At 41.8% G+C, this 17,077-nt stretch overlaps 1 protein-coding gene across 12 annotated transcripts in view; it reads right to left on the bottom strand.

Moving 5' to 3' along the window:
* Positions 1–17,077, bottom strand: part of LOC137356372 (doublecortin domain-containing protein 2) — a 198,976-nt gene that overhangs the window by 69,115 nt on the left and 112,784 nt on the right. For all 12 annotated transcript variants that reach the window (XR_010971044.1, XM_068022287.1, XM_068022263.1 and 9 more), the window contains one exon: positions 10,912–10,966. Coding sequence is in view for 11 of the 12 variants with exons in the window: in XM_068022287.1 (XP_067878388.1) it covers positions 10,912–10,966 (55 nt within the window). In the remaining variant the exon portion in view is untranslated. The remainder of the gene's footprint in view (positions 1–10,911; positions 10,967–17,077) is intronic.

Here is a 17,077-nt window from a genome sequence, read left to right as displayed (position 1 = left end):
CCTTCCTTAGTAAACACCAGTACAAATACTCGTTAAGTATTTTAGCCTTCCCCTGTACCTCGAAGCGTATATCACCCTCTTTGCCCCCAACAGCTCCCACCCCACCTCTTGGTACCTGTTTACCATTTACATGCCAGTAGACTTTTGGGTTCTCTTTTATGTTAACTGTTCTCATATTTTCTCTTTGCCAGTCTTATTTTTCTCTTCACTTCCCCTCTCTACTTATTGTATTTAACCTGGTTCTTGCTTGAACAATTATCCTGACATGCATCATACACTCTCTTTTTTCATTTCATCATATTCTCTATCCCCTTTGTCATCCAAAGAGCCCTTGCTTTGGTTCCATTTCCTTTTCCTCTCATTGGAATGTACCTAGCCTGTATCTGAAACATCTCTTCCTTAAAGATCACCCATTATTCCATTACAGATTTTCCCATCAAATTTTGGTTCCATTTTACCCTGGCTAGATCTCTTCTCATCCCATTAAGTTAGCCCTCTTCCAATTTAGAAGCTCTACTTTAGATTTTTTTCTTACTCTTCTCCATTACTGATCTAAACCTTATGATATGATGAACACTCTTATCTAAGTGCTCCTGCACAGACACTTGGGGCTGGATTTTGTGTTGGAGGTGAGGCACCTGGCGCTGGGCCAAAAAGGTAGGGGAAAGCCTGCCTCTGCCTTTTCATGGCACCTGTGCCCCCGCCCCACCCCCACCCTCTACCCGGAGCAATCCTCCGGTGTTTTCAAGACAAAGTGTCCCGTGCCGGGATCCCCGTCCCTTTGAAGACGGGTGTTGCATATTTGGTTAGTCTGCCACCGTTTGTACATTTGGTTAGTCTAACTAGGAGAGATTACGGAATCTTCAGTAATTTTAACATTAACTCATTTATTACATGTTAACTTGTTATGAAAGTGATTCTGTATTTGTTAAAATAATTTTTGAGGAACTCATAGTCAAACTGAAGAAATGTTTGACCAGTTTTATTTTCAAGAGGGTCATCAAGAGGACAATGAAAGAACTGGTTTGGCAACAATGTTTACTGGTTGTCACATGACTCAAATTAAAAATAGACAGAAACCCTGGTAACTGGGGTAGATGTGTGCAGAGAAGTGTCAGTCATGAGCCTCTTGACAGGACAGAACCCCAGCTCAGCCCAGCCTGCTCGATCTCTTTAAAAAGCCTACAGAAGAAGAAGAAAATTCTCAAGGAAGGACAGAAGATGACAACACAGCTCAACTTTCCAGGAACTCTCTAAAAGACCTTGAAAAGTTCCACTGTGTCAACTCATCTTGTTTCCTGTCTTTGAAGAAGGGCGGCACAGTGGCACAGTGGTTAGCACCGCAGCCTCACAGCTCCAGGGACCTGGGCTCAATTCTGGGTACTGCCTGTGCGGAGTTTGCAAGTTCTCCCTGTGACCACGTGGGTTTTCGCCGGATGCTCCTGTTTCCTCCCACCACCAAAGACTTGCAGGTGATAAGTAAATTGGCCTTTGTAAATTGCCCCTAGTGTAGGTAGGTGGTAGGGAATATGGGATTACTGTAGGGTTAGTATAAATGGGTGGTTCTTGGTCAGCACAGACTCAGTGGGCTGAAGGGCCTGTTTCAGTGCTGTATCTCTAAAAAAAAAGAAAAGCCTGCTAAATTAATTCTCAATGCTGCCTGAAAAGAACAGTTCTAAAAGACCCATCTACATGTAGTTGGAGGCCAGACTGTATGCCAGTTTTGGAACACAACATATCTCATCTCCTGTTTTCTTCAAGAATGACCAAGTGTTCAGCCCAAATGATTTTTTGTCTGTAACAGAGCTCTGAACAAAAATCCCTTTTATTTTTCCGGCTAACTGGTGTATGTGTATGTGAGTATGAGGGGCTAAGGTAATAAAGGGAACTTTAAAATTTCAATCTGTGTGGTTATGCTTTACTTCATCACTGGTTAAGACTTGTTTTATAATAAACTGATAATTTTGTTGCTCATTAAAGGAACCTATTAGAGTGTTTTATTCTGGGAGTATATGATTGACTGTATCGGTACATGGGAAAATGTAAATATATGTTGTGGCCTGTGGAGAAGTGGGACTAGAATAAATAGTGCACTCCTCCCGCCTCAGTCATAACAAATTATGCATAGCTTCACATAAGCCTCTATGACTTCTCTGAAGCCACGATGTTTCTCCCTCCTACATTATCATGGTGGGAGGCATTCCTCACACTGGCGCAAAAATTAACCCTTTCAAACCCTTATACTGCATATCCCCCCAAGTCTTTATCCATATATATATATATTTATACATTGTGTTTTTTTTTATTTTTACATACTACCCAGTCTTCCCCCCCAAGTCTCTGACATCACAAATGCAATGTATCAGAAGGCATCACAACTCTCCCTGATCGTGTTGTTGTCAGTCTCCGAAGATCAGTAGTCTTTCTCTGAACTCTTGTTTCTTGACTTGGATGGCCTTCATTGAGGTTTGTAGTAACTGGTACTTTCTGAATTTTAGGTTCAACATCTGTTTCATACAAATGTATGACTGATTGACATGTTTGATGAATAGAAATAAGATTTCTCCTGTTTCTTCTTATAATACCTTCTGAGGTATGTCTCTCCGGATCATTACTCCTTCCCGGCTTTGGTCTCGTACTCATACCTTTTCTCCTTCCCCCAACTTAGGTAGGTGCCTGGTACAATATTTCCTATTATAATTATAAGCTTGCTGCATTCAGCAAGACTTTTCTCTGTCTTGATCTCTTTGATAATCCTGGACTTCGAGCCTTGGAAGTAATTTTTTGGGTAGAATTGGAAGTTGTGTTCTAAGCTTCCTTCCCATCAACTGTTCTGATGGTGCTAATCCACATAGCAATGACATAGATTTTTAGTTTAGGAGTGCTGTTTGAAAATGTTCATTTTTCTTTAACAGCGCTTTAATAGTTCTGACTCCTTGCTCAGCTTCTCCGTTAGATTGTGGATATTTAGGGGAACTTGTAAGATGTACAAATCCACAGTTTCCCATAAAGTGCATAAAGTAGTTGTTTGCAAATTATGGTCCATTATTGGAAACTATCTGGTCAGGTATACCATGTGTTGCAAAGATCTCCGATAAAGCTCGAATGAATATCTCAGTAGTCATTGTGTACAAACATTTGACTTCAATCCACCTTCAAAAATAGTTGATAACAATCAGGTAGGATTTTGCATTAAACATGAATAGATCCACCCCAGACGTTCCTACGTTCTGGTTGGGAATTGGGTCGAGATGAGGGGTTCCCTCTGATCCTGTCTGTGCACTGCGCATACCTGGCAATTAGTCGATATTCCCAGCCAACTCACGGATGACTGAATCCGTGCTCTGTATTTTGTTATACCCATGTGGCCCTGGTGTATTTTTGCCAAGATGTCTACCCAGAGTGAGTGTGGAATCACCAATTTCTCATCAGATACCAGCAAATCATCCACAATCATAAAGTGCCTTCTGTGTTCGAAAAAGATTTTCATCCTCTTACCACTGGGACACTGCTGCAGCCAGCCTTGCTTGCAATATTGGCAGATGTACATGCATTTTTCATCTTACATCTGAGCACGATGAACTTCTTGGAGCTTTTTTGAACTTGCCGGCCATTGTGATGCAGTGAACTGAGAATATGACTCAAGGTTATTAATAAAGTTAACATCCTGTTGTGTAGGATGGTCAACAGTAGCTCTGGACAATGCATCTGCTGTCATTTGCAGCTTACCCTGTAGATATACCATTTCGTATGTGAACCTCATTAGCCTCAACCAGAATCTCTGCATTCTCTGAGGCATTTTAGAAAGTTCCTTTTCATCAAGTAAGGAAACTAGGGGTTTGTGGTCTGTCTCTATGAAAACCTTTAAACCGAGAATATATAATCTGAGAACTTCTCACAAGCCCATGTGACTGCAAGAGCTTTTTTTCTCTATGACGGCGTACCTTGTCTAAGTCTCAGCCATAGCTCGTGACACACAATAAACCAGTCTGTGACTTTCATCTGGTTGTTCTTGAAAAAGGACTGCCCCAACCCTGTAGGTTAGGCATCTGCTGCAATTGTGGTCGATAGTGAAGGATTATAATGTGCTAAGATATCTGGAGAAATCAGCAACTCCTTGATCCTTTGAAATGCTTGCTCCTGTTTCAGTAACTGGCGACTGATTGGGTAAAAATGTTGCCAATTGATTAACCATCCCAAGGAATCGTTGAAGATCTTGGATAGAAGTAGGAAGGGGGAATTCACTAATGGCTCTCGTCTTTTGTGGGTCTGCCATTATGCCGTTGCAATTGACAATGTGTCCTATGAAATGAAGAGACGTTTTCAACAATTCAAACTTTTTATTAAGTGTCAGGCCTTCTTCAGATAGGTGATTCAAAACCACTCTCCCACTCAGGTCACGTTCTTCGACGGATTCCCCGTGGACTAAGATGTCATCCATATGGCATATTACTCCTTTAAGGCCCTTTAGAATGTACGACGTAGTTCTCTGGAATATTTCTGGTAGTGATATACCGAATGGTAACTGATTACAACAAAATCTTCTCAACAAAGTAATGAGAGTTGTCAATAACCTTGGCATCTTATCCAACGGAACTTGCCAAAAGCCACTAATCATGTCAAACTTTGTGAACATGGTACTTTTAGATAACTTTGTCAAGCTTTCGTCTACTGAGGACATCAGATGAATTTCTTTTGCCACTGCCTTATTAAGTTGAGTGTGAAGAGTACCGTTAGGTTTAGGAACTGGAACCATTCCCAAACATCACTCTGTAGGTTCAGTGACAGGAGAAATGACTCCCATCCTGGTCATCTCTTCTAGCTGATGTTGGATTTGTTTCATTAATGGGTGTGGTATCTTTCTAGGCGTGAAAAGACATACAGGTTTAGTGTCTTTTCTCAACATAATGCTGTATTCAGTCTTCAGTCTTCCTAGACCAATAAATAATTTTGGAAAGTCTTTTTGGAAGTGTCTCCTGGATTCTTGTTGCTTAACTTCTTCCACTTTTCTTATAAGATGAAGGTACTACTTAAATGAGAAAATTCCTGATTCCGTAGAACATACAGTGCTTCCAATATCTTTTCCCTTGTACTGGAACGTTGCCTGTAGCTTCCCCTTGACTTTCAGTTCAATCCCTTAAGCAAAGGGCTGTAAAAGAAGCACCAAAAAAGAAGATACACTGTGAGGGGAAGTGCAAGAGGCCATGAAAACCTGCCAACGCAGTGTGACAAAAAAAAGACCCGCAGGCGCGAAAAGTGTCCTGTAAACAAAGCAGAATGCTTCCACTGTAAGAAAGTAGGCCATTTTGGGAAGATGTGCCAAAGTAAAATCTCTACTCCCATAGGTTCGAAAGAAAAATTCTTCACAATACCTATTACATCCCTGGGCCATGTAACTGAGTTTCTGTTGGTTGCAGGTAATGTGTTGATAACCATGGTTCATTGTCTGATAAAACTGTTACACTTGCTGCAGTGTCCAGTTTAAAATTGGTGATATGCCTGTTGACATATATATCTGCAGATCAGAATGCCTAATTAGGGTCATCGATCTCACCAAGGAAGTTTTCTGATTTCTCTCCTGATAGAGATTGTTCAACCTCATTAACAGCTCTGTGCTTGAAGACTTTTTCTTTTGAACCTGTGAGAGTAGAGATTTTATTTTGGCAAATCTTTCCAAAATGGCCCATTACAATGGAAGCATTCTGTTTTGTTTGTAGGGCACTGTTCACGCCTGTGGGTCTTTCTGGCGCCACAGTGCTGGCAGGGTTTCATAGCGTCTTGCACTCCCCACCACACCCCCACCCCCTCCCTCCAGTGTACCTTCTTTTCTGTTGCGTCCTTCTCCTTCATTAGATATTTGCTTTCCAATGGGGCATGGTAAGTTGTATGTAATGTTGTGGCAGGAAAAGGAAGTACCAACATCTTCAGGCTGCATTTCAATAGGTATTATGAGAAAATGTAGCCCCCCGTGGTCCATTTCCAATCCCCTCACTCAACCATTCATGCTTCCCTTCAGCCCTCACACCCATTGACTCCCCAACCTTCATGATCCAACTACCCATCCCCATTCAGAACCTTCTAATTTCCTATATCCTGTCCATCCCTGCCAGTGAGTGAAAACATTTTATACTACTCTGTATGTAGAAAGAAAGGACATACATTTATATAGCACCTTTCACACCCGCAGGATGTCCCTGAGCAATTTGACAAGTTGCTTTTAAAGTGTGGCAACTGTTATTTTGTAGGCAAACGTGGTAGCCAATCTGTGCACAGCAAAATTCCACAATCTGCAACGAGGCAAATGGCCAATTTAACGGTTTTGTGGAAGTGCCAATTGAGGATAAATGTAGGCCAGGCCACCAGAAGAATTTCCCTTTCCTTTTCCAAATAATGCCATGTAATCTTTTACATCCACCTAGGTGGAACCTCAGTTTAACATACATTCCAAAAGACAGCACCTCCAACAAAGCAGCACTACCTCAAGTTTCTTGAGCAGGACTTGACCCCACAACCTTCTGAGTCAGAAGCAAGAGTGCTACCAATGCACCAGACTGGCACAGCACCAAAGGAACAAAATGATTATCAGAAATCCCATTAAAATATCATACCTGCCAACTAAAGTTACTGATCCATGCAAACCTTTTGATTTAATTCTAAGGAAATTTCTAAATCATCAATAACCTGGAAAGGATCCAGTTTTTTCCACTTTTTTTCCATTTACTAACCTATGATTACTGGTAAAAATAAACTTCATATTTTTGAATAGGTGGGCAAGTTACATATTCTTTTATTCTTCATGAATGTCACTGCTTAGCAGTGCAGGCAGAACATTTAAAATCACACACCATCTTGCTAAATGTTGCTTCCGTGCCTTTTGTGTGCATTGGCCTGTGAAGGCCATCCGGGGACATGCTCATTCATAAAATGCTGAATTTTTAAAATTTTACATTGTTAATTTTGCAATGCTTTTTATTTAACAAATGATATATTTTTAATCCAGCAATAAATGATAAAGCCCTGATTTTACCTCAGGACAGGAATTTGGTGTGCTGGGTTCAAAGCAGGCGGCGAACCCTCAGACCCTATGGAGCATGAGTCCCAAGAGGTATTAACTCACAAGCCTCACCTGCACGTTTTGAAACTGACTCCCGAGGCTGTGGGACTCATGTCACTTGAGGGAGGCAGGCAGGAGTCAAGATTGGCAGGGTTTCAGGTCGCTGGTAGGAACCCACGGAAACAGTTCCCTACCAAGTCAACTCATGAATATGGAGCAGGAAATCAGGAAACTCCCTGATCAGGCAATGTGGCGGAAAGCCGGGACAGGGGAGACCAGAGTTTCCTTGAGTTCTGAAGAAGGGTCACTGACCCTAAACGTTAACTCTGCTTCTCTTTCCACAGATGCTGCCAGACCTGCTGAGTGCTTCCAGCAGTTCTTGTTTTTATTCCAGAGTTTCCTTGTTGTGTCAAATGGACCACTTTGAAAAGTAAAAAAAAATTTACCTTTGCCACATCCGGCCTGGTAACTGCAGGTTTGAAACCATGTGACCCTTAGTCAAGTCCATAGTGAAAATACCATGCGCATCCCAATATCATTGGGATGTGGTTTCACTATTCAAATTGGTTTCTACTATTCTGTGACAGCTGCCCTTCCCGTGCCTGATTTCAGGATTTTTTTGTTTGTTCATGGGATCTGGGCATCGCTATCAAAGCCAGCATTTATTGTCCATTCCTATCAATAAGATGGGGGAGGGGAGGCGGGTAAACATGGAGCAACTGTACCCCCTCAATTTTAATGGTTCCCCTCTCAAAATTTCCTGCCAGACATATGGGGTTAAAAAGCCCCCTGAGGAAAAATAAATGACAAGAGGTATTCAGTGACTCACCTTTCAGATGCACTTTGCTCCTATCACATTACACAGACCTCCCTCCTCAGATTAATTTCCCACTTCACAAAGTCACCCTCTTCCCATCATAGACCCACTCTCTCCTTGTTTCCATCCCCTTATTTACAAACCTGCTCTCCACTCTCTCACAGGCATCTCACTGTCAGTCTGAAGTCCAACTCCAACCAGACATTGCTGCCTCACTCTGCGAAGGGACTGCCAATTACACAGATAGGTATTCCTGATCTGTCAAAAACTATGGCAAAACCGAGAATTTCCACCACACAGCACGGCACACCATGATGATGCAACAGGTTGACGCCCAGCAGGCAGACAAGCAAATCAGCTGTTGCACTTTGATAGTTAATTTGTCACCCCAAGGGGAAATAGATGTACCCATTTGTGTCCACTCCATACACCTGCCTAACCTCAATACCTACCATGCTTAACATTTCCCTAGCTTTACTCATTGCATTTATTGTGCTTGTTTACCTGTATTGCTGACGGTCACTCACTTAGATAACTAAATCCACAGACTACTGTCAGAGTAGATGCTGTAATCCTAGTCATGCCCAGTCAGCTTCAAGCACCCAACCTAATGCTAAATCTTGTACCTGAAAGCAGCCTTAAAGCAGTTGGGCCTTTGTTAAAAAAACTGAATTCAGCTGTGGGCAGTTTGGCAGCTTTCGAAGGTGCCACCTCATGTCTAGCTAAGTCATGGCTAGCGGGGTGTTATTGTTGGCGCTATAAGCTAAAGCTCTGGCAGGGCCCCTTCACCTCACAGCAGTCATTATGACTGTTGGCCTGGAAGGCACTTAATGCTGCAGTGTTATTGGTTGGGAACCTGCTGGTTTAAATAAAGAATTGAGATCGACATAAAAAAAGAGGTAATTAGCATAAGGGAATAAAACAGATACTTTGTATCACATCGACTTTCAATTTCTATCTCATTGCCGCCACTTTGGCAGAAGAGCCGCAGAAATGTTGTGAAAGTAGCATAAACACCATTTATGCCATATTTCCATGATTTCTGCCTCTTAAATTACAGAGAGAGAAGCCCTGCAGATAGCCACCCTCATTATCTCTACATATTATAGATATGATAGCCCGCTAATGTGCCAGCTAATTTGCTGAGGTTCATTGCTTTGGCACTGTTTCTATATTCTTTCAACTATTCAATTACTCTACTTAATTTGTAAACTGGAGGTGGTCTGCTCATTTGGGTGGGAGTGTTGTATTTTTGTGTTTTATTGCAAAACACACGTCTATATAATAAGCAGGTTCCTAATCCTTCATTAAATGCATGTACATGATGTTAGGAAAAGGCAAGAATACTTTGTATTGGCCCTGTTCGTGTGTAGGTTTTTTTTCAATCTCCATATTACAAAAAGGCTGGGGAAAGTGCAAACAAGATATACAAGGTTGATACAAGAACTAAGAGGGTACAAGTATCAGGAAAGACTGAACAGGCCGAGCCTTATTTCCCTAGAAATGAGAAGACTGAGAGGTGACCTGATAGAGGTCTTTAACATTTATGAAGGAGTTCAAAAGGGTAGACATAGAGAAGATGTTTCCACTTGTAAGAGATTCCAAAACTAGGGGCCATAAATATAAAACAGTCACTAATAAATCCATTAAGTATTCAGAATAAATTTCTTTGCTCAAAGAGCTATTAGAATGTGGAATCTGCTACCACATGGAGTGGTTGAATTGAATAGCATAGATGCATTTCAGGGAAAGTTAGATAAATGCATGTGGGAGAAAGGAATAGAATGACATGTTGATAATGTGAGATGAATTAAGGTGGGAGAAGGTTCATTTGGAGCATTAACACTGGCATAGACATGTTGGACCAAATGGCCTATTTCTGTGCTCTAAAATTCTATGTAACTCTATATAATTAAATAATTATATTCATCACTGGGAATAATTTTGACTTTGTGCAATAGTTTAAATTAGACAGTATTGGATCAGCCGCCCGTTATACATCTCTCCTGATTTGCATTTCGAAAGTCAATAGAAATAAAAATTGTGAGAGATATATAATGCACAGCTGATTCAACATTGTCCATTTTACACTTATCAGCCAAAGTCAAAATTGCCTCCAGTGAGATCTCATCCAGAATGTACATAGTTTTGATATACAAATCAGTTTTGATCCTGTATGAGGTGCCATTAGGGACTTGAGTGGCACAGTGGAAGACTCTGAAGGGAACAGGCTAGGCCAGGTCCCAAAGATCTGAAAGACAGTTCTGAAGGTATATCAAGAATGCACACGTATTCAGTACATAAGATTTGCAATTAAATCTATGATTACAGTTAATTGATTACTTATTGAGAGCATTTTCTGGCTATGCAACACATTCCATTCAATTCATGCCTATCAGGGGCCATGCAAAATCCATGATTCAAAAGAACTGCAAAATAAAGACAGTCGGATGTGTGCTTTTGTCATGCTTCTCGGTCAGACTGATTCACATCTTACCACACTTACATAACAAGTAGTTTAACGAAGGCGCAGTTTAGAACATACTTCATTTATTTTCTTTCACAATCCCCAGCTGGACTACTTTGACAATACATAATTAGAGGAGAGTTCAATCTGGAGTGCACTTAATTTGTTTTATTTTCCCAACTCAGTGAGATCATTTTAAACAAATAGCATCCAACCCAAGTAGTGATGAGTTGGTCAGTTATATCTTAAAAGGAAGCACACTAAATAATATTATGGGGCCGTCTACATTTACAGTTGTACTAAATTTCAAAACTACTTCTTTTACAAGTTAAACATTACCAACATCTTGCTAATGCATGAGAGTTTTTTAAAAATCCGCAAAGAATCAGTGCTTTGTCAATTGTGAAATATTTGAAGGATGTATGACTGTGTTAACTCTTCTGACCTATCTCACTTTAAAATGCTATAGAGATGATAGAGATTTATGCAATTGAGTTATTGCAGCAAGTTCCAGCATAACAGTATAATGAATTCAATTATAAAAGAACAGGGGAAATAAATGTAAAACCATACCTTTCCCCTGACCTTTCGACCTCTTCTGATTGGAGGAAGCAGATCGGAGTGAAATCTGTAACAAAATGCACACATGTCTGTAACCACCATCATAAACCTGAGGTCAGCTTCCATTGTCTTGCCACTTATTTCATTCCCATATCCCGTAGCTAGCTCATTTATTAATCTGGGAACCATTTCAAATTCTTCCCCTTTGCTCTATAACATTTTGAAAGTCATTACATTTGATAAATATCAAACAAGCAACATATAAATGCCATGCTGGTCAAAATAAATTGAAGAGAACTAGCAAAATGATAGCTTTATGTAACGAACATTATAAATGCTTTGCAAGAACACAGGTCCCTTATTCAGTTGTAAAAATATAAAATAAATTAACAAGAACTTGCCTAGAAAGGTACTCAAGTAATAACTGTGTTTCACCACAATTAAACAAACAATGTCAGATTTCCAGGTAGCTTTAATCGTTTACATAGAGAAAAGAGGAACCACCCTGGTTTGGATCAAAGTATTATCTCATTTTCTTTTTAGTAGATTGCAGAGTCACTATGTGTGAGCACTTCTCCTTGACTAAGCTCTCAATCACCTCTCCTAGCTCTCCCACAAAGGCTCGTCTTCTGTTCCTTTCTTCCTCTGTGAAGCATGTTCACACATTTCTCTAAATTAAAGGTGCTATACCAAAGAAAGTTGTTGTGTTCTCCACTTGCCATGAGAGCCAGGAATTTCGATCACTTCACTACCTGGACTGCAGCAGGTTAACAAGGAGGTCCACCATCAAGTTCTTAGGGCAACAAGTGACGGGCAATAAATTCTTGCCTTGCCAGCAATCCCCATATTCTGAGAACAACTTTTTTTTAAAGAGGATCTCTAAAGGAATTTGACATTAAATCCATAATAACTCCAAAATCAGCTTGCTACATTTAGAGATCCTCAAGCTTAGAAAAAATTGACAAATTAAATGAAGATAATTGGACTGACAGAAGCAATTGCTAATGAATTTGGGCAGTAAATACCCACAGCTGATTCAGGATTTTCACTGGACAAGCATGCATAATTCTACTGGAGCATTAAGAGCGAGCCCATGCATGCTTTCTTTTAGGGTGGCTACTGTTCTAATACCAGCCTTGACTGCAGACTAAGGGAGAAGGTTTCTGCTGGTTCCTATGTCTCAAGAAGCTCAGCACAATAGAAAATCATGAACAGATTATTTTAGAACACTTCTATAGTTACCCTGAAAATAACAAACAGATGGATTTTCCTGACTTTTGCTCCAGAAAACATCTAACTCCCAGGCACAAAGGCCAGGAAAGAAGAGGAAAGGAATGCAAATTAACATACTTTTGCCCTTTTATGCTGTTCTGAGATTTCCAAGGCTCCCCAAAGAGGTGGAGTGGTGCATGCAACTGTGATAGGTGGAGGCCCACCTTGTGGTACAATGAAGAAGGAGAGAACAATCTCTCATCTCAATTTTCTAGGAGTGGTTTTGAAGACACCCAACAGGCATACAACTGACTAGATGGCTGCTCCATTGTCCATTCATGCCAGTGTGAGGCCCAACCTATTTTGAGGCTCGGTTCACATGCTGATCTGGCTGGCAGGTTGGGCCTTGGGCATGGGGTAGGGGGGTGGGGGGGGGAGGGAGGCAGGTCGAGTTTGGTGGAAATTTGGTGGAATCTCAAACAAGCCGGCAATGGGCTGAATGTTTAGGGGGGGTCCAAGAGGAACAATCTGTCTTCACTGAGGAAGAAATAAATCTCCCAGAGTTAGAGATCCAAGGGATTAGGGGGAATAAGAAATTGAAAGAAATTAGTATTAGTAAGAAGGTTGCATTGGAGAAATTAATGGGGCTGAAGGTTGATAAGTCCCCAGGACCTGATATTCTACATCTCAGAGTGTTTAAAGGGGCGGCTATGGAGCTAGTGGATGCATTAGTGATCATCTTCCAAAATTCTATAGATTCTGGAGTAGTTCCTGCAGATTGGAACGTTGCAAATGTCACCCCACTATTTAAGAAGGGAGAGAGAAAACATCAGTTGTTGGGAAAATGCTAGAATCTATTCTAAAGGATGTGATAAATGGACATTTGGATAATAATGATCTGATTGGGCATTGTCAACACGGATTCGTAAATGACAAATCATGTTTGACGAACCTGCTGGAGTTTTTTGAGGATGTTACTAACAGAATTGATAAAGGGGAGTTGGTGGACGTGGTATGCTTGAATTTTCAGAAGGCTTTTGATAAAGTCCCCCACAGGAGGTTGGTTAGCAAAATTCAAGCACATGGGATAGGAGGTAACATATTGGCATGGATTAAGGATTGGTTAACAGGCAGAAAGCAGACAGTAGGAATAAATGGGTCATCCTCGCGTTGGCAGGCTGTGACTAGTGGGGCCGCAGGGATCAGACTTTGAGCCCCAACTGTTCACAATATACATCAATGATTTGGATGTGGGGACCAAATGTAATATTTCCAAGTTTGCAGATGACACAAAACTAGGTGGACTGTGTGTTGTGAGGAAGATGCAAAGTGGCTTCAAGGAGATTTGGACAGACTTAGTGAGTGGGCAAGAACATGGCAGATGGAATATAAAGTGGAAAAATGTCAGGTTATCCACTTTGTTAGGAGGAAAGGATGCGCAGAGTAGTTCTTAAATGGTAAGAGATTAGAAAGTGTAGAAATGCAAAAGGACCTGGGTGTCCTTGTCAATAGCCTTTATCACAAGAGGATTTGAGTACAGGAGTAGTGAAGTCTTGCTTCAATTCTATAGAACCTTGGTTGGACTGCACCTGGAGTACTGTGTGCAGTTTTGGTCCCTTCACCTTAGGAAGGATATTATTGCCATAGAGGGAGTGCGACAAAGGTTCACCAGACTTGTTCCTGGGATGGCGGGACTGTCCTATGAAGAGAGATTGGGGAAACTGGGCTTGTATTCTCTAGAGTTTCGAAGAATGAGAGGTGACCTCATTGAAACCTACAAAATACTTAAAGGAATAAACCAGGTAGATGCAGGTAAGATGTTTCCCCTGGTTGGGGAGTCTAGAACTCGGGGGCACAATTTCAAAATAAGGGGTAAGCCACTTAGGACAGAGATGAGAAATTTCTTTACTCACAGGGTTGTGAATCTTTGGAATTCTCTACCCCAGAGGGCTGTGGAAGCTCAGTCTTGAGTATGTTTAAAACAGAGATTGACAGATTTCTAAATACAAATGACATAAGAGGATATGGGGATAGTGTGGGAAAAAGGCATTGAAGTGGATGATCAGCCATGACATATTGAATGGTGGGGCAGGCTCCAGAGGCTGAATGGCCTACTCCTGTTCCTGTGTTCCTGTTCCCCTGGGCCCACCTAAGTAAAAATTAGAAGTTTCCTGAGGTATTATCTGAGGGGCTTCCAGTGATCCCTTTATGAACCACCTGTTAAGCCGTTCAACACTTGGTATATATAAGCATGCTCCAGTCATTTGTGCCTGAAAATTGCAATCAAAGCCCCTCAACTAGCCTAGGACCCTAATTTGCATTTTTTATGCAGCCTCCCACCTGTTTCAGGCACATGAACTGGTCACCATTTGCAGGCATGCCTAAAGGTTGCACCTTGTGGGAATAAGGCATTAAAATGACAGCTGAGGTGCACCATTGCTCTCAATTTTTCAATTGCTGGCCACCCATTTCTCAGGTGAGAAATGGGCAGCTAGCAGTTGAAAATCGTCTCTCTCCAACATTGTGACCTGAAGAGAAGCAGCTGTAGGAACACCCCAAGAAGCTGGTAATGGATCCGTGAGTCTAAGGGGACCCAGCAGCAAGTAAAGAGGACACCAAAGTTCAGTGCAATTTGCTTCTTTTGGTATCTATCAAATGTTTGGCCTTGGCGCCTTCTGACTACAGCTCTCAGGCCTGTAGCTGCGCTTCTTCAACCTTCCCCATTGGCCAGCGCAAGACCCTGATGGGGAGTAGACATATTCTGCACATGCAACTAGGCCATGTTGATGGCCAGAAGCACCAATGTTGGCCACAGCTGAATTTGGACAGGTCCAGCATACTTCATGCACAGTGCATCCGTCTGTTGCTGGTACAGAGGGTGGATGCAGGAAAATTCATCTCAAAATCTTCCTATCAAACTAATATGGTGAGATTTAACTCATTCAAAACCCACCCACTTATGCGGATTTAAAATCAGACGCATAAAGTCACTAATATGCAGCAATCGGAGAAAAACTCTTACCCTTCCTCCACTTGGGATACTGTTAACTCAAACTGAATGTGAGGTCAGTTAATTTTGCCGCATTATATAGCACTGAGCTTTTGAGCTGAATTAGGCCACAGACATATAAAAGCAATGTACCAGCACAGATGCTTTCATATCTTTCAGTCAAGTATTTATTTCACAGATGATTCACTTTTGGATTTTAAATGCACAGTGTAATTGAACTCTTAACTGATCATTAACTTTGTTAAATTATCACATCACTGGGCAGTGAAATTGTCATTCACACTTAGAGGACAAAATCAATAGTTAATTTTGCACGAGAAAGGGTGAACTGATTTTTTTCTCCCACATGAGCAAGTTTTCTTCCTACATACAAGATGAAAGAGAATATAGCTTAAAGACAGTTTGCTATTATTCATTTTAACTTTAATAATTTCAATCGAGCACACTTCACAAAATGCACTAAAATATATCTAACTGTGGTTACAAATAATTATGCCTTCCTAAAAAAATGTTAAACTTCTCTGATTTTCACTCTCTATTTGCCAACACTGACCATAACTGCTGAGCCAGCCAGCAGAAAGGGCAGAATACAAATTTTATATATAGCATATCAAATGAAACTGAACAGTATATAAATGTGGATAGTGGAATTGAATTCTCAAGTGATAATTAATTGCACTGAATTATCACATAATTTCACAGTGAAATTATCATTTACACTCATGGGACAAAATTGATAAGGATTTTTCTTTAAACAGATAATTGGCTAAGATATTAAAGATTCATTTCTTTAGTTTTCAAAACAACATGGAATGAAATCTACACTTTTTAATGCGCACCCTTCACATCATCTCACCTGAAAGAAAGATTTTGATTTATGTAGTGCCTTTCATACCCTCAGGACATCCTACAGCCAATGGAATACTTGAATTGTTCGCTACTGTTGTAGTGCAGGAAATGCAGCAATTTAACACACAGCAAGATCCCACAAACAGCAATGTGATAACTATATAATCTAATTTAGTGATGTTGGTTGATGGATAAATATTGGCCAGACACTGGAGAGAATATATTCAGAATATATGTTTAAGAAATTGCGTTGCAGGGGGAGGGGTGGAGAAATAGGCTGTAGTGTCTACTAGCCCTGCTGAAAAGTTTTCATGTATGAAGACAGCATCAAGCTTTGCCCCTCAATGGTTGATTAACCATTAAACGTCCAGAGTGTCCGCGGCCACAGCGTGCGGTAAGTCCATTGTAGAGAAGAAGGAGCAGCGGGACCCTAGGGTAATAAGACTATCACAGAGGGGAAGCCTTGAGAAAAAGGTGCCCCAAACACGAAAAAAGCCACGAATGGCTCCTCGGCCACAACTTCAAAGCGCCCGCGGGAGATGGCTCGGAGAGCATCTGCAGCGCAATGTCGGCGAATTCCTGCTGGTACCGGCGCCCGAGGCTGTCGCTCACCTCCCGGAGGACGTGCGTGAGCTTTTCTGGCATCGATGGTGGGAACTGATGAAACGGTTTATTACCTGCACCCCCTTTCCTTCCCCCCTCTTCCCCTTCCCAGCTCCACTCTCCCAGCTCACCCCCCGCCGCACCCCCCTCCCCCCAAGCAACCCCTTCCCAGCTCCCACCTCGCACCATCTTCCCCCTGCACCCCCCTACCCCCTTACAGCCCCCTTCCCAGCTCCCCCTCACACCCCCTTCCCTCCACCCCTCCCCCTCGCACCCCCTCCTCCCACCGGCATCCTCCTACCCCTATGTAGGGGCCCTAACAACCCCACTGCCTTGTGGGCGTCTCGGGAGAGACCAAGGCTAAGGGAGCAAACCCTAACAGAAAATCCGGAGCGGAACCCCATAGGCGGTCATGTGTCACCTTTGGCATGTTTCCGGCAGTTCCTGCAGCCATACCGGTGCCAAACGTCGTGCTCTGCACTCCTTTGGACCCCACCAGAAAGG

The sequence above is a fragment of the Heterodontus francisci genome, chromosome 3 (assembly GCF_036365525.1).
Source record: "Heterodontus francisci isolate sHetFra1 chromosome 3, sHetFra1.hap1, whole genome shotgun sequence".
Classification (NCBI taxonomy): Eukaryota; Metazoa; Chordata; class Chondrichthyes; order Heterodontiformes; family Heterodontidae; genus Heterodontus; species Heterodontus francisci.
The sequence above is the reverse complement of the archived record's forward strand: the minus strand, read 5'-3'. Positions and strand labels throughout refer to the sequence as shown.